Source organism: Heloderma suspectum, chromosome 6, assembly GCF_057233095.1.
Source record: "Heloderma suspectum isolate Gila_16-S chromosome 6, 16-S_ref, whole genome shotgun sequence".
NCBI lineage: Eukaryota > Metazoa > Chordata > Lepidosauria > Squamata > Helodermatidae > Heloderma > Heloderma suspectum.
The window spans coordinates 51222181-51240001 of record NC_139463.1 but is presented as its reverse complement, the minus strand read 5'-3'; the positions used below and the strand labels follow the sequence as shown (position 1 = coordinate 51240001).

The window sequence follows — 17821 nt, the reverse complement described above, 5'->3', positions numbered from 1 at the left end:
AGGGGGACGGTGGCGAAGATCAACCCCACTGCTCCCCCCCCCTGCATTGGATGACCAGAAGCCTCCCCCAAGGTCAGGGGCTTGCAGCCATCAAGGCTGCAGTTGATAGGACTGTACCCTTGTTGTGGTTGCTGTTCAGTCATGAAGCCGTGCCCGACTCTTGGTGACCCCGTGGACCGTGGCACGCCAGGCTTTCCTGTCCTCCACTCTCCCGGAGTGTGCTCAAGTTCATGTTCATTGCACTGGTGATGCTATCTAACCATCTCATCCTCTGCCATCCCCTTCTCCTCTTGCCTTCAATCTTTCCCAGCATCAGGGTCTTTTCCAGTGCGTCTTCTCTTGGCATTAGGTGGCCAAAATATTTGAGCTTCAGCTTCAGTATCTGTCCTTCCAGTGAACACTCAGGGTTGATTTCCCTTAGTTATGTTATTAAAAGTTGTTAAGGGTTGCATTGTATTTTCTTATATGTTCTTTTTAAGTTGTATTCTGAAATGTATGCTTGCTGTATTAAGTGTCAGGACAGCAGCTGTTTCTGTGGGCTGGGGGCAATGTATGTTCCATTGTCAGCCCTGCTGTTCTGGTTGGAATGGAATAGTCTGAATTCACTATCAGTGCATAAGACAAGCAACTCTGCTGCAGTCAGCCTCCTGCAACGGGGCTCGGAAGGCTGAGAAAGGGCCTCCACTAGCAGAAAGTGGCCGGATGTACCACATCGGCCACTGTGATTGGCTGGCAGAATAAAGCCTCTGGGTTGGTCAGGCCTGGTGTAAATACTGGGAGGGAGACTGGCTTCCTTCTCACTTTTCCTGGTTCTTGCTGCCTTGTGATCATCATCTGGGCTGTCTTCCAGAGCTGGGGAGGGTGTATCCTCTGTTTGGGGGGCTCTTCACATGGACACTGAAGAGCCCCAAGCAGGCCTGGCCAGAGTGGGTGGCTGTTTGGCTTTTCCATTTCATTCTGAAGGGACTTCTCATCTCTGGCTTTTTCTGCTCCCCACTCAAAAGACACACTCTATTCCAGACTGAGTGTGCTGCTTCCTATAGGAACATGCAGCAGCTAAAAAGGCTAATGCAATTCCAGTCTCCATTGACAGAAGTACAGGGTCCAGATCAGCAGAAATTATGGTACTAGTCTACTCTGCTTTGGTCAGACCTCAGCTGGAATACAGTGTCCAGTTTGGGGTACCATAGTGGATATCGACACAAATTCAGAGAAGGACAACAAAGATCATGAGGGAGCCTGAGGAAAAGTGGAAGGAGTTGGGTATGTTTATAGAATCATAGAATAGTAGGGTTGGAAGGGGCCTACAAGGCCATTGAGTCCAACCCCCTGCTCCATGCAGGAATCCAAGTCACAGAATCCCTGACAGATGGCTGTCCAGCCTCGTCTTGAACGCCTCCAGGGTGGGAGAGCCCACCACCTCCCTAGGTCATTGGTTCCATTGTCATATTGCTCTTACAGTCAGGAAGTTTTTCCTGATGTTCAGCCAGAATCTGGCTTCCTGTAACTTGAGCCCATTATTCCATGTCCTGCACTCTGGGATGATCAAGAAGAGATCCTGGCCTTCTCTGTGACAACCTTTCAAGTACTTGAAGAGTGCTATCATATCTCCCCTCAGTCTTCTCAAGGCTAAACAAGCCCAGTTCTTTCAGTCTCTCTTCATAGGGCTTTGTTTCCAGTCCTCTGATCATCTTTGTTGCCCTCCTCTGAACCCTGTCCAGTTTGTCTGCATCCTCAAAGTGCGGTGCCCAGAACTGGATACGGTACTCCAGATGAAGCCTAACCAGTGCTGAGTAGAGGGGAACTAGTACTTCCCGGGATTTGGAAGCGATGCTTCTATTAATGCAGCCCAAAAGAGCATTTGCTTTTTTGCAGCCACATCACATTGTTGGCTCATATTCAGCTTGTGATCGACAACAATTCCAAGATCCTTCTAGCTTGTCGTGTGGTTGAGCCACATATCCCCCATCTTGTCACTGTGCATTTGGTTTATTTTTCCTAGGTGCAGAACTTGGCATTTATCCCAATTAAATGTCTTCTGTTGTTTTCTGCCCAGTGCTCCAGTCTATCCAGATCACTTTGAATTGTGTTTCTGTCTTCCAGGGTATTAGCTATCCCGCCCAATTTTGTGTCATCTGCAAATTTGATCAGCATTCCCTGCACCTCCTCCTCCAAGTCATTAATACAAATGTTGAAAAGCAGTGGGCCCAGGACTGAGCCCTGTGGTACCCCACTCGTTACCTCTCCCCAGTTTGAGAAGGTCCTATTGATAAGTTTAACCTGCAGAAGAGAAGAAAATGGAGCAAAATGTTTTCCTAGATAATGGAGCAAATTGTTTGCTGTTGCTGTGGAGGGTAGGACCTGAACCAATGAGTCCAAATTACAAAAAGCAAACAAAATAATTTCACTATACATTAGGAAGAACACCCTGATGGCACAAGCTGTTTGACCATGGGACGCGCTGCCTCAGGGCACGCTCCTTTCAAGGTTCTGCGGCAGAGGCTGCACGGTCCCCTTTCTGGGGTGCTGTGGCCAGGCAGCCCCTCCGTCAGCAGAATGTTGGACTTGCTGGTCTGGGAGGCCCCTTCCGGCTCTTAGGATTCCACTATCCCCCCCCCCCCCGGCATGGAGAGTTTCTTTTATCCTTACAATGGGGGGGGGGTGTAGTGGGTCCTGAAACGAGAGTGGATCCTGATGGATTCAAGTGCCTGAACTAGGAAATCGTGGGGCGGGGAATGAAGTCAACAGGGGAGAGGTGGCCATGGCTGCACTGCAGCCCTCAAATGAGTTCATCGCTTGAAGGTGCTGTTGTTGCCACAGGGCCACCAAGTCTCTTTATGGAGGGAGGGCAAGTTGCCAAGGTGCTGCCCAGCGGCAGCACATGCTTCCAGACAGCAGCAGGGTGCCCAGAGAGGAGTGAGGGATGCAGGCGTTGTCCCCGGGAGGCCCAGTCAACATCGGCTGAGGGAGACATCGGCTCCAGAAATTAATGGGGAGCTACCTTGGGAGCGGCAGGGAGAGCCCAGCGTGGTCTCTCGGTTAATGATAGCTGGGATTTTACAGCCCTGGTGCAGCCGGATTGGTTTTCCAGCTGTCAGACCAGGACTTCTGGGTGGAGTGAGGACATACTCCTTGGCTGTGCCGGCACAAGCGCTCCCTTTTCTCTGGCGGAATCTGCTGCCTCCAATCGAGAGCTGCCAGGATGCTGAGCACTGTCTTGCTGGCCTTGGTGCTGGTCAGGGCCAAGCTGGGCCTGGTGAGTAAAGCTGTGGGGTATGGGGAAGAGCTGTCTCAGGAGGGGCAGGCCACAGAACTTGTTTGAAGGGCCTCGGGGCTTCAAGCGACAGGGAACTTGAGATCTATTCCGCCAAGATCCTCCTTTGGAAACTGCTTTCTTTAGGCTAACCTGGGATAACTCAGAGCTGCAAGAAATGTTATTCAGGGTAAGACTTGGATGTTTGCAGGATTTGATCAAAGCTGTGTTTGACTCCTGAGCAAAATGAGCAGGCAGGTGCTGTCTTTGCCTCCAGCAACTGGAGAAACTGAGATCCATGTATGGCTTAAACAGCCCTATGGCCTTCAGTGATGCTACTCTGAGTGTAGCCTTTTGCTGGTATATAAAATGAGTCAAATGAAAATTTGGGTCAATCCTATTGCTAGAAAATTCCTAGATTTGGTTTCAGCTGTCCATAGAAAGCAGGTGCTGTAGCTATGAATTGTTTGGGAACATCAGGAATTTTATTTATTTATTTAGATGGGTAGTCATTTATTATCGAGAAGTTCAAATTGGTTTCCAATAACAAAAATACAATTTAAAACTAACAATGTAATAAAATTGAAACAGACTCAGAAAGCAATACTGTCAACCCAAAACCTGATGTAGGAGGCATGCCTTACACCCCCTCCAAGAAACACCACCAAGGTGGCTTTCCTCGCCTCCTCAGGAAGGACGTTCCACACATATGAGGCAATTGCGCATATTCATAACCAACTCCAATCCCACCCAAGCCCGTTGCAAAGACGGCACGAACAGTGAGGCCAGTGAACTAGATCTTGGCTAGTGAGTAGGTCCATACAGGGAGAGAGAGATTTCCAGGTTGGGCTTCGAACGTCAAAAGCGAAACGGCAACTAGCACAGCTGGTGCAAAGCAGGCTGAATACGTGCCTGTCTCTCATCACCTTCTTGGAAGTGTCTGGCAACATACAAAACTAGGCGAAGCTACCAATTCACCAATTTGCCCCCCCGCCCCCGGCAGGCACCTGCAGTAATCACGCTGGAGGGAGAGAGACGGGCTTCCGCTAGCCATCTGTGAGGGGGGAAAGCGCCGCATTTTGAAAGTGGCACAAAGAAGGTTCACTTACTGTTTAGTGGGCTACTAGGAATGCTGAGGGCGTCGGGAAATGGCATGTGCAGAATTTCTCCCACCAGAGAGCAGGAGCGGGCAGTTGCTGCGCGTATTGGCCCCAGCCCAACGTGTTCCCCCACGTCCAAAGCACTGAGAGGTCATCCATTCTCTTTCTCTCTCTGACACACGCACTGCCCAATTGTAATAAAACGAGACGAGATTTTTTTTTTAAGACGCAATCTCCAGATGTTGGGATGAAGTTAGAGGTAAGCAGGAAAAAGCTGCACAGAGAAGTGAGTGCAAACTGACGTGGGGGACGCCGTGCATAAGAAAGGGGCTGCTCTCTTCAGTCCAGTCGTTTCTGCTGCTCTTCTCGTTCTCCATTCGGGCGTCCCTTTTGCATCTCCCTCCTCCTCCCGCTGCTCTCTTCAGCTCTTCTTCCCACTCATTCAAGGGTGGGCCACTTGTGGTCCTGCGGATGTTTCAGCCTGCAACTCCCATCAGCCCTGGCCAGCCTAGCCAATGGTGAGGGATCATGGGAGTTGTAAGCCAAAATGTCTGGAGGGCCACAAGTTGCCAGCCCTGCGCTAGTGCTCGCCAGCTGACTTTTTCCCTTCATGTGGTGCCCCTCCTTTCGCTCACCCCAGAACCCTCCTCCTCTACCCGAATAATTAACTCATTATCTAAGTGTGGACCATTATGTCGCTTGCCTGGTTTGGTGTGCCGAATAACAGCCCTCCGCACGGCGACGTTTACTTGCCAGTCTCATTTGTCACGACTGCTAGTGAACTGGGTCCTGTGCCTCTCACAGTGGTGAAATGGGGCCATCCAGAGATAAGGAAGGGATGTGCATTTTAAAAAGGAAGGAGAAAGAGGTCCATCAAGGCCTCTGCTCAGGCCATTGGGAGCCATTTTAGACTTTCTCTCTTTGCCTTTGCTCATTGGCCTCCAGGGGCCCTGCAGGACTGAGGCACACTGGGCCCCAGTTGAAGACAGAAGAGGGAAAAGGAGGATGGGCAGAACCTGGGAGTGATTGTGCCCTGGAGACCCCATAGCAGCCTCCCCGGCACCCTCCAGATGTGTTGGTCTGCAACACCCATTATTCCCAAACAGCATGGCCATTGACTTGGACTTACGGGAGCTGCAGTCCAATGCATATGGAGGGCCCCAGGTTGCGGGAGGCTGCCTTGTAGGGCCTTGGGGAGGGGGGTCATGGTCGGGACCTGTCCTAGAGTCACGGAGAATGCCCCGCTGGTCCCGCCCCGTCCTTCCAGAAGACGCTACAAGCAGTCGAGGGCTCCGCTGTTTCAACCAGCCCAGAATACTCATGGCGTTTCACAGTTCTCCCCCGTCTGAAGCTGAATGAGCTCTGAGGGCAGCTGGATCAGAACCGGGGGGGGAGGCATTGGGTCATCGCCCACCCACCTCTCGCAGCTGGGAGTGTCTCCTGGGAGTGTGGAAAGAGGGTTGGGGTCTCCCTGCAGCAGCCCTCTGGCCCGCTGATCTGCTCTCTCCTCCCTCGGGGTCCTGTGGAACCAAGGCCGCTGCTCCGACAGAAATCCACCGGCCCGGATACTGCTCCTTCTACGGCGATTGTGGCAGGAACCCCGAAATCAATGCCAGCCTCATCCCGTCCAGGGTGCCGTGCATCTCCAACACGCCAGCCCGCCTGCTCTCTGGCTCCCACCTCAGCCGCCTCAAGGCTGTCTGCCCGATGCTCTTCACAGGGGCCGGGGCCACCCGTGCCTGCTGCTCCGAGGCCCAGCTGCGAGCCTTGCAGGCCAGCCTTGAGCTCTCCCAGGCGGTGCTGTCTCGCTGCCCAGCCTGTGTGGAGAACTTTGCCAACATCTACTGCCAGAACGTCTGCAGCCCGGACCAGAGCCTCTTCACCAACGTCACCCGCTATTTCAGCCGCACCACCCCGGGTGGCCAGGAGCTAGGCGTCTTGGAGTATCAGTGCTTCTACAGCGAGCGCTTTGCTAATGAATCCTACAACTCTTGTGAGGCCGTCCGGCTGCCAGCCACTGGTGGCTACGTGATCAGTGCCATGTGTGGCAAGTACGGGGCCAAATCATGCAACAGCCAGCGATGGCTGGACTTCCAGGGGGACGTGAGCAACGGGCTGGCTCCCTTGGCAATCGCATTCCAGCTGATGCCGGATGGCAGTGCAGCTGTCGGGGGGGGCATCGTGCCACTCAATGGCACTGCCTGGAAGTGCAGCGAGGCGGTGAAAAACGGGAGTGGGGAGAGGTGCAGCTGCCAAGACTGCCCCCAGTCTTGCCTAGCCAACCTGGCTCCCCAACCTGCGCCCCCATCCTTCAAAGTGGGGGGCATGGATGGGGTCCTGTTTGTGTGCTCCCTTCTCTTCTGCCTCCTCCTGCTGCTGCTGGTGTCCTTCTTGTTGTGGCGAAGCTGGTCCTCACCTGAGAAGCCAAAGGACCAGGGCCTGAAGAGCGCGACGGTCTCTGAGAAGGTGAGCCAAGCCACCCAGAGCTTCCTGGTCAGGACGTTCAGCAACTGGGGCTCACTGGTGGCCTCTCATCCAATCACAGTCATTACCATCTCAGTGGTGGTGGTGGCAGGACTCTCCACTGGGCTGGTCTTTCTCCAACTCACCACAGACCCGGTGGAGCTCTGGTCCTCCCCTGACAGCCTGGCCCGGCAGGAGAAAGCCTACTATGAGCAGTACTTTGGGCCTTTCTTCAGGACCAACCAGGTCATCCTGACAGCCAAGCGCCATCCCAGCTACACCTATGACTCTCTCATCCTGGGCAAGAAGACCTTTGGTGGGGTCCTCTCCAAGGAGGTGCTGTTGGACCTGCTGGACCTGCAGACAAGGTTGCAAAGCATCGAGGTCTGGTCTGAGAAGCATGGCAATATCTCCCTGAAAGATATCTGCTATGCACCCCTGAACCCCCAAAATGCCAGCCTCTCTGACTGCTGTGTTAACAGCCCATTGCAGTACTTCCAGAACAACCACACCCACCTGGAGCTGACAGCCACACAGACGCAGGGGGGAGAGACTGGCACCGTGGACTGGAGAGACCACTTTCTCTACTGCACCAAGTGAGTGGCAGCTTCAGGGTCTGCTTTCCTCCTCTGGGGCTGGGGTGGACATGCTCTGCTCATGCCAGGGGCGGGGGGCCACCAGGGTCTCATTGTGCTGCTGACTCCAGGTCTGGGGGCAGCCCTGCCTCCTCACCACTGCCTGCTCCCTCTTGGCCAAACTTGCAAAGCAGCCCAGAGGGAGTGTCCGGCGGGGCCACTCCGCGAGCGCGCGCATGGCGCTGCCACCAGCCAGAGCTCGGCGGCTTTGCATGCAGAAGGCCCCGCTTCCACGCCCAGCATCTGAGGAAGACTTCTGCAAGCACCAGAGTGCTCCTGCCGGTCAGCCTAGCCAAGACGAGCTGATGGTCTGACTCAGTCTAGGCAGCTTCCTGTGTTGGGGATGTTTCTAGTGTGTTTTCAGGAGGAAGGTGCATGCCATGGAGGAGGCTCCCCCCCCCCATGCCTCACCGTGTGTTTGTTCCTCTCAGCTCACCACTCTCTTTCCAAGACATCACAGCACTGAAGCTGAGCTGTATGGCAGACTACGGAGCACCTGTGTTCCCCTTCCTGGCTGTTGGGGGTTATCCAGGTAGGAGGTGCAATCTTCCCCAAAGAGACCAGCGACTGCAAAATCATGCTGGCATTTGCAGTCTCTCCCATCTCCTTCCCAGGGTTGGCCCTCCTACTTAGCAAAGTGATGCAGGTGGCTTCAGGCAGCAGAATTTGGGCAGGAAGGGATGGCAGGATGGATGCTGCAGCATGTTGGCCCCAGTGTAGGGGAAGGAGCCTGCCATTTTGGTGGACATGGCCAGCACTGCTCATCCAGCGTTCCTCCTTCTCCCAGGCTCTCTGCTGTGCTTCCTTTAAACTGAGATTAAGACAGCTCCAGCTCTGCCTTCAGAAAGCAGCATCCACCTACTCACCCCACTGCTGCAAAGCTTCCCCGTGCCTTCTTGTGCTGACAGCTCCTGGGCCCAGGCAGGAGAGAAACAAGGGAAAGGTGTCGCCAGGGGAGGCCCCAGGAGAGGCCAGGCCCCCTTCTAGTCCAGTGTTTCCAGGCACTGTGGCAAAGGAAAGCTTGGCAAAACTCTGGGGTCTGTGTGGGGGGAGAGTGTTATGGCATGTGCTGGTCGACCTTCATGCATGCACTTCCTATACCCAAGCTGAGCACATGTGTGAGGGATCTTTTAACATCACGTCACTGAGTGCCACTTGGAAGTGGACACCTTGGTACTAGAGACAGGATTTTTAGAAGCATAACATGCCATTTATTAAGAATTAAAACATTGGAAAAATGGGTTAGCTTATTTAAAAGTGTTTAGATGGGAAAACAAGTTCAAAATATCACAGACTCCAACACAGCACATGTGAACTAGTGGTAAGCCAGGAAAGTGTGGGTGGCTCACTATGGAAGGAGGCAGAAGATGGGCACAGTTCTGATCAAGTTAGAGAGTCTTAGGGTGGTGGTGTCGCAATTACGGGGGAGAGGGTTCCGGAGGAAATACGGGTCGGGAAATGTAGTTTGTGTGCAAGTAAGACTGGAAATTGCTGCAAAGAGAGGCAAGGTTGGGAGCAGTGTGCCCAAGGGTAGGAGAGATTGAGAAGGGAGCTGGGAAGACTGCTAGCCATTCAGTGAGGGGCTGCGGGCATTCAGACTTTGGAGAGGGCAAGGCAGCCATTATCTCCCTGGAGCCAACAAAACTTGGCAACAGATAGAAAACCCTGATCAGATCTTAAGGAAAAGCAAAGAAGTCAAGTCTCAGGTGATTAATTGGCCAGCTGGGGAGAAGGGATGTACCTATCCTTGTAGATATTAGAAGAAATACACCTGACCTGACTCTATGCAGCTCAAGATCAGAGTGTGTGTGTGTGTGTGGGGGGGGGGGGCATGTGTCAGTGAGGCTCTTCAGGAACTAAAAGGGAGTGGAGAGAGAGATGAGATTTCCCTCACAGTCTGCAATGAGATTTCTTGGGGGGACAAAGGATTCCTAGCACTTCATGTCCCAAGTCCCACCTCTGATCCCTACCTCCGAGTTTAAGAACTATAATCAAGGCAATGCAGGTATCTGCACTCCCAGGGCCATATCCACCCTGTGGTTGGAAGACTAAAAGGATTCAAGGGTGCCAGTCCCACCACCGCAACACTGACTCCGTGACTTGTGACTATGAATTGAGTTTTGATGCAAGGGAGAGTAAGTGGTCCTTATTAACACACAAGGGAACATACTCCCAGTCGAGCGCTTTCCTGGAGGGAGCCTCAGGCAGGTTTCAACTGTTAAACAGGTGCTATGGAGGGAAGGAAGGAGAGATACTCCTGGAAACAGCCAACACAGGCTCAGCCGGGGTGATGCTCAGGCCATTGCATAGCCCTCACAGGCACGTGCTGGCCTGGCGTCTCTGGCGGAGGTCGGCTGCTTTGCTCTTTCTCTGCGAGGCTGAAGTGGAGCCTTTCCACCCCATTCCAGTTCTGCTACAATATTGTGGTGTGAGCACTGGGTCACAAGAGCACTTGGCTCAGCTCTGGCCTGGCAAAGTGCAGGCAGCTTGTGCTATTAGTGGGCAAAAACCCGGCCCCCAAGGGTCCCATGAGCACTCGTGGCCATGGCATTCAGTCGTATGCTCAGCCCCAGAGGAAATTCCATGCAGGGGGCTCTGGCCCTTACACATGCATCCCCTGCCTGGGGCAAGACCATGAGCAGGAGACCAGCTTCGCTGGCGGAGCTTTCGCAGGTTCTCCCTGGATGGCTGCCTGGCTTATCGTGCTAAGGAGGGCAAGGGACTGGATCAGATGAGCCGGGTGCAAGTGTTGGGGATGCTGCTCAGAACGTGTTCCTGCTCCGGCTGATATGGCACATCCTCCCCTAGCCAACCTCTGGCCTGGAGACGGGGCGCAGGCAGCTTCCACAGCCAGGGCCAAGCACCTCTGGGCTTTTCCAGCCGTGAAGGGAGAAGAGGCAGGGGCTGTGCGGAAGGGGCTGCAGGGATCTGACCGCCTGCCGAGGCTCTGCGTCCTCTGGCTTCTCGGTGACTTTCTCTCTGCCCCACAGGGGAGGAGTACTCGGAATCGCAAGCTCTCATCCTGACCTTCTCCCTGAACAACTTCCCCTCCGGTGATGAGCGTTCTGACTTTGTGATGTTGTGGGAGGAGCAATTCCTGAAGATTTTGCGGGAATTCCAGCAGGAATATGCTGACAACTACACCATTGCCTACATGGCCGAGGTATGAGATGCATGGATCCTCTCATAGTTCAGTGAGCAATTAAAGTAGCAGAAAGAGGAAGGAGATACAATGGGAGGGAAATCGATACAATGGGAGGGAAATCGACTGAAATGTGCCTGCCAAAATAATAGAGTTTTCAGTCCATTTAGAAGCTGGCAGTGAGGGAGCAAGCCAAGCCTTTCTGGGGGCAGCATTCCATAATCTGGGCAGGATTGTGGGAAAGGCCCTTTCCCTCTGCCCCAGCAGGCACCACAGGGAGGGCCTCAGGCACTGAGCAATGTTCTCAAGCAGAACTGTCTGGGAGGAGGTGATTGCGGAGACACTCCGCTGGTCCCAGACTCTTTCAGGCTTTAAAAGGCAATGCTTGAACTGTCTCTGGAAATAAATGAGCAGCCAGTGAACAAGACATAGAACTGGCATAACGTGATCTCTTCTGCTAGCCCCTACCACCAGACAGCAGCAGCATTTTAGTTCATCTGATGCTTCCATACTGTCTTCACGGGCAGCCCCGTGTGAAGAGAATCACAGCAATCCAGCTGGAGGTAACTAGGGATGTGAATGACTGCGTGGCTGGGTCTGGCAGGCCAGCACCATTTTAACAGGGCTGTTTGGGTCCCTTCACTAGGGAAGGCCAACAATGTGTCAGTTTTGACCTGGAAAGGCCTGGACAGTGCAGGGGCCGGTGTTCCAAGGAAAGGCCACTCCCACATCAACAGGTGTGGATGTCACGGTCTTCTACTGCAGCCCTCCAGAGCCACAGCAGGTAGCGACAAGGGAGAGGGCTGTTCCAGCTGTGGCGCCCTGGCTAAGGAACTCCTTCCTCAGAGGGCAGGCCTGGCGCCTACTCTGTTGGTCCACCCCCGAGATACAGTTGTGGATGGAGGACCTGGAGTGCATGACGAGACCTGGGTGGGGGAACTGGGAGGGGTTAGTCTCTCCCAGCTGTGCCCTCCTCGGCACTCACTGCAGCACCAGCATCAACCACAGGGTCAGGGAGGGGGGAGATTGCTGTGGTGTACAGGAATCCCCTCCCCCTCTTTAGGATGCCTGTCCATTCGAGTGCCAGTCTTCAGTGCTGGGTAGCTGGGACAGATCAGGGATTATGCTGTTCCATCCACCCCACTGCCCATCAGTCTCCCTGCCTGAAGTGATGGAGGTGGTCTCGGACTTGGTGTTGAGAATCACTAGGATGCTGATTCTGAGGGATCTCAACTTCCATGCTGAGGCCACCAGATCTGGGGCATTTTAGGCCTTCATGGCTGCCCTGATAACTATGGGGCTGTCCTAACATGTTATCTCCCCAACACATGTAGGGGGACACACTCTTGATTTGGTTCTCTTGATCGGGCAGGTGGATCGTGATCTGAACATAAGGGAATTAACGTCTATCTCCTTGTCATGGTTAGATCAGTTCCTAGTGAAGTTCAGTCTTCCCTGCCTACAAGGGTGGGGGACTTATTAAAATGGTCCACCCACAGACACCAATGGATTTGATGGATCCAGAGGGCTCTGGGAGATTTTCCTGCTAGTATGTCTAGTGCATCCATCGAAGCCCTGGTCACTCTCAAGAATACAGAAAGGATTCAGGCAGTTGACACAATCACGCCCAAGGGCTCATCCACAGGGAAACGCTTCATGAAATGGTTAATGGTTTATCTGCTTAAATCTGGATTTTCATCTATTCAGGCTTGCTTCTCCAGCTGCAGACAGTCAGTAATCTGATGTATACATAAAAAAGCCTGCTTGCCGGGGCCAAAGGGCCCCTGAAACCACATTAATCCAGGGTTGGGTGGGCATGAGGAGAATGGATGTCATAAGCTGCATAGGCAGGGCAATGCATGGGCAGAGGCTTGCGCCCACCACTCTCCTCACTCCTGGGCTCAGTGAAGTACAATGGATGAGGATTACTTCTTCTCAGTAGGCATGTTTAGCAAACACTTCCCTTCATGTCTGCCCTCTCTTGGTTTGCCACAACCAAAGCCAACCAACCAGAAAGCCTCTCTTTTCCCAGCTCTCTCTTTCCCCTCTCTTCCCAGCTCAGCTGTGCTGACCTCTGGCTGGCAATCAACAGCCAAGCCATTTGCCGAAGGAAGCCCACCCGCAACTTCCTTCCTTTGCATCATCAGCGCAATTTCTCTTGTGACTTATGGCAAGGAGCTCGCTTGCTTGCGCTCTTGCTTGCCCTCTGGCCCCCTGCGCTGGAACGCAAAAGGCTGGAACGCTAAAGGCTGGAACACAAAAGGCACTCACTTGATGAAACAGATATCATAACAACATTTACTAGCCATTAAAAAAAACCCAGCGAACATTCACAACAGCCCTCCCCACTCCCGGCAGTCAATGAATATTTAAAACAACAGGCAGAGGAATTCTCCCGACCCCTCTGCTCCAGTACTGGGCAAAGGGCAGACATGCTGAGCCCTCTGCTCTCCCCAAACCCCTTCCCCTTCCACCAGTCAGTGCTGCTCCCAGCAGCCCACACTGAGAGCAGTTCTGGTCACACCAAGTACGTTCAAGCCGCGGCGACAGAGACATCAGGCACAAAACGAGTTTGCCGCAACGCAGGTTTTAAAGCTTGAACAAGCGCACCTGCTATGGAGAGGGCCTTGATCATCTAAAGACTCAGCAGAACTGGAGTCGAAGCCCCATGCAGATTGGCCCCGCGCACCCTCCCCGCAGAGCAGAGCCCGGCCCAGCCCTCATATTCTCTTGAGCTGAGGGCAATGAAGCAAGCGGGAAGATACCTAGAGCGCAGCAGGAGGGTGTGCGCGCCAAGTCTGACCAAACATAGGTTGGAGCCCCTTACTGAGCCTACTCTGTGGTGCCAGGTGTGGCAAAGAGGGAGCTCTTTTCCACCACAGTTGCATCTTTTTGATGTCATCTAGTGAATTCTCCCGAGTGGCTTGTGGCCTGTTGCGACCTGGGCCAGGAAGAGAGTTGGTGGAACCCTTTGTGATAAGTTTGCACAATATGTTGGAGGTAAAAGCTCTATTTAGGCATTCCGTTTTAAAGTGTAGAGGGAGCTGGGGACAAATGCCCCGGCTGCCCTGCTCCACTCTTTACTTTCCTGTGTCAACAGGGAAGGTCTACAGCTCATCCAAATGATTGCCGGTACAAAGATCCATGTCATTATAAAGCTCCTCATGCCTGATCAGGGTTCCTGACTGCACAGAGCTTTGTAATCATGTTCATGTGCCCACAGTTACATCCTCTGCAGATCTTTACAGTCAACATGGGGAGGTCAGGAGCGGAGGGGGAGGGAGGGAGTGCGCATCCCTGGCTCCCTCCATGCAATTTAGAAACCGAACACCTGAACAGGGCTAAGGTCACCCATATCTGTCACAACTTGGACAGCACATTTAATGCAGTTCCATTAGTCCAGAGCAACAACTGGTTTAGTTTTATTGGATGGCTTTCAATTGTTGAGGCCAAAGATGTGGACACGGTACTGGGCTATGAGAGAGGGAGTGGTAACAAGATTGTAATTAGGCCACTCCTGAAGAGGCCTTAAGACATGGAAGATGTCAGCAACTATAGGACAGTTGCCAGCTTCCTCTTCCTGGGCAAGTTGCTCAATTGGGTGGTTCCTGGTTACCTGCAGACACTCTAAGTTGGGCTTCAGGCTTGTTTTTGGAATGGAAACTGCCTTGGTCACCCTGTGGGATGACCTTCACTGGAACAGGGACAAGGGGACTGTGCCCCTTTTGATTCTCTTGGACCTCTCAGTGGCTTTTTATACCATCAGCCATGGTATCCTTCTGGATAGGCTGTATGGGCTGGGAGTTGGAGGTACTATGTTGCAGCGGTTCCACTCCTGCCCAGATGGCCAGTTCCAGAAGGTGGTGCTGGGGGATTATTGCTCTGTGCCTTGGCAGTTATGCCATGGGATGCCACAAGGTTCTATTTTATCTCCCATGCTATTCTACATGAAACCACTGGGGCAGGTTATCCAGATATATGGACTGAGGTATCACCAATATGCAGATGACACCCAGCTCTGCATTTCCTTTTCATCAAATCCGGGTGAGGCAGTGGGTGTTCTGAATCAGTGTCTGGGTGCACTAAGGGACTGGATGAGGGTCAATAACAGGAACACAGTCTGGATGACATGTGGTGCTGTTAGCGGGCAGTTCATCTTCCCAAGATGAGTGGTGTTCAGCCTGTTCGGGAGGAGGTTGCCCTCCCCCTGAAGCCGCAGTGGAGAACCTCTTTCAGCCCAAGGGCCACATTCAATTTCAGAGAATCCCTTAGGGCAGGGTTTCTCAACTGTGGGCCAGGACCCACCAGTAGGTCCCAGCCAACCTTCAGGTGGGTCTCTGCTCTGGACTGTCCCGTCTTTCTTTGCTTGACCACCTTGTGCCATGGCCACACCATGCATAGGCAGGGAGCACAAGGCTAATATTTTTTATAATAATGTTTTTAAAAAAAAAAAAAAACTCAGCATAAGAAAGAAGGGGATAAGAGAGGGACGCTGTTATAGGAGGAAGTGAATGTAAAAGCAACAGGAGGGAGAGATGAAAGAAACTGGCAATTGGGTACAAGTGTGAAAGAGGAAGGGGAGAAGAAATGACAGGAGATAGGTAAGAAGACTTTGAGAGCCATGTGTAGGGAGAGAAAAATACCATATAAACACTATTCTTATAGAAGGCAGCCCCAGTGGCAAAGAGCACCTTTTATCAGCACAGGCTGATATGCCAAGTATGACCCTCTCTGGTCAGAGATGGCCTGGCTACAGTTATCCCTGCCCTGGCAACCTCATGGATTTCTGCAGTGCATTATCCATGGGGCTACCTTTGAAAACCAGCAAAAAACATCAGCTGGTCCAGAACAGGGAAATGGGCTTTCTGATGGGGACTGGCTGATGCGCTTATGTGATGCCACTGCCCTTTGACCTGCACCAGCCTCCAGTCTGTCTCAAGGCCTAAATAAAAGTGCTGGTATTAACTTTTAAACCCCTCGGTGGCTTGTGGCCAGGTTCCCTGGAGGACTGTCTCCTCCCATATCATTCTGCCCAGACCTTAGGCTCATCTCCAGAGGCCCTTCTACAGGCCCCCCACCAAATGACACGAGGCCTTTTCTGAGATGGAAGGCCTCCCCAGGGAACCTTGCCTGGCACCTGCAGTGTCCTCTTTTTGGCACCAGGTGAGGCCTTTTTATTCTCTCAGGCTTTTTAGTCCTCCCATTAAATATATATAATGGTATATATATGCTAGAATATTTTAAAAACATTGTGCTGCTGCTTGCTTTTATATTGGTTTTTATTCCAGCTTTATTCTATTATAAAATTGGTGGTATTTTTATATTATGTTTGATTAAATCCATGTATTTGATGTTTTTAAGTTTTTAGGAACCAGTCAAACTTTTCTGTTCTCCCAGTCTTTTAAAGTAGTTTACATACTTTATAAACACTGGTTGTTTGACTGTGTAGCTAAGCCTGTTGTTCCTTAGTGCTTCTTGTATCTATTGTTTTAATTTTTATTCCACACTGCCACGAAAGGCAGCTTCAACCAGCCAACCAACCACCCAGCGATGGGCTGGCCCGGCCCACTGAACGGTGCTCCTCCTGCCAATACCTAATGAGCTGTTCCCTCTCCGCCCCCTCCTGCCACATGACTGCAGCGCTCCCTGGAGGATGAAATCAGCCGCACTACCTGGGAAGACCTCCCCATCTTTGCTGTCAGCTACCTGGTGATCTTTGTGTACATCGCACTGGCCTTAGGAGACTACTCCAGCTGCAGGAGCATCCTGGTATGAATGGCTGCCACATGCAAGGGGAAGGGGACCAGGCTGGCAGCCAGGGAGACTCCTCTGCATAGGAGAAGACCCCCCCCCCACCCGCCAGAGCATCAGCTCCAGGCCAAAGGTGGGATGCAGATGCAGACCACATGAGCCATTTGCTTTTTCCGCAAAGGAGATGGCTTGGTTGTGAGGGGAAAGTGGCCCACCCTTTGTGGCCCCTCATGAAGAGGCCAGGAATCTTGCGCTAACACATTCTAAATGTTGGGGGCAGCCAACTCAGAAGTCGTAGGCATGTGCTTGGTGTGAGGAGCTCCTGGCTCTCAAGGAACAAGTCCGTTCCCTTGAAGCAGAGGTTGCTGACCTGAAGAAGAGAGGCAGAGAGATTGGTGGATGAGACCTTCAGGGACCTAGTAGCCATGTCCCACTTCCTGGATGACAGCTCCTCTGTGGCCAGGGAGAATGGGGGTCTCGGGGAAGGAGGATGTCATTCTGAGGAAGAGGGAAATGATCCAGATGGGACCCATTCCTCGGAAGATGAGCAAGTATCCTCTCACACAGAGGATGTGCCTCTGGGGGAAGGGGGGCTTGTGGTAGTGGGAGATTCAATCATTAGACACATAGACAGCTGGATTTGTGATGGGCATGTGGACCACATGGTGAATGCCTGCCTGGTGCAAAGGTTGTGGACATCACATGCTGTCTAGATGGCCTAGCAGATAGTGTAAGGGCGGAGTCAGTGGTCATGGTCCATGCTGGTACCAATGATCTGGGGAAATGTAGCTGTGAGGTCCTGGAAGCCAAATTTAGGTTGCTGGGTAGGAGGTTGAAATCCAGGACCACCAAGGTGGCTTTCTCGGAAATGCTACCTGTTCCATGTGCAGGGCCAGCTAGACAGGCGATGCTGAAGAGTCTCGATGCATGGATGAGACGGTGGTGCAGGGAGGAGGGGTTCAGATTTGTTAGGCACTGGGGAATGTTTTGGGACAAGCCGGGCCTGTACCAGAGGGATGGGCTCCACTTGAACCAAAATGGAGCCAGACTGCTGGCGCTAAACATAAAAAGGTGGCAGAGCAGCTTTTAAACTCAACCCTGGGGGAAAGCCGACAGGAGCTGGGAAGCATCCGGTTCAGGTTAAATCATCCCTAGGGGATGAAGATGAAAATGTTTGCCCAAATGTAGAAGGGGAGGAAATAGGCCATGAGTATATGGTGGGACATGATAACCAATCAAAGAGGCCTAAGTGCTGTAGCAGAAGATGCACATGCCAGAGACATCTGGGGAGAGACACCTTGTACGGGTGTTTCTGTGCAAATGCTAGAAGCCTCCAAGCCAAAATGGGAGAGTTGCAGTGCCTGGCATTAAAGGAGAACCTGGATGTAGTGGGCATTCCAGGGTCATCTCTGGATACAAACTCTACTGGAAGGACGTACTGGAGGAGGTGTTGCTCTATACATCAAAGAGATCATAG

General features: G+C 52.6%; 1 protein-coding gene across 1 annotated transcript in view; it reads left to right on the top strand.

Annotated features, from left to right (window-relative positions):
* The first annotated feature begins 3202 nt into the window (after positions 1–3202).
* Positions 3203–17821, top strand: part of NPC1L1 (NPC1 like intracellular cholesterol transporter 1) — a 32076-nt gene continuing 17457 nt past the window's right edge. The window contains exons 1-5 of the mRNA XM_084804309.1: positions 3203–3265; positions 5887–7412; positions 7883–7983; positions 10442–10614; positions 16234–16362. Of these exons, the coding sequence (XP_084660435.1) occupies positions 3203–3265; positions 5887–7412; positions 7883–7983; positions 10442–10614; positions 16234–16362 (1992 nt within the window). The remainder of the gene's footprint in view (positions 3266–5886; positions 7413–7882; positions 7984–10441; positions 10615–16233; positions 16363–17821) is intronic.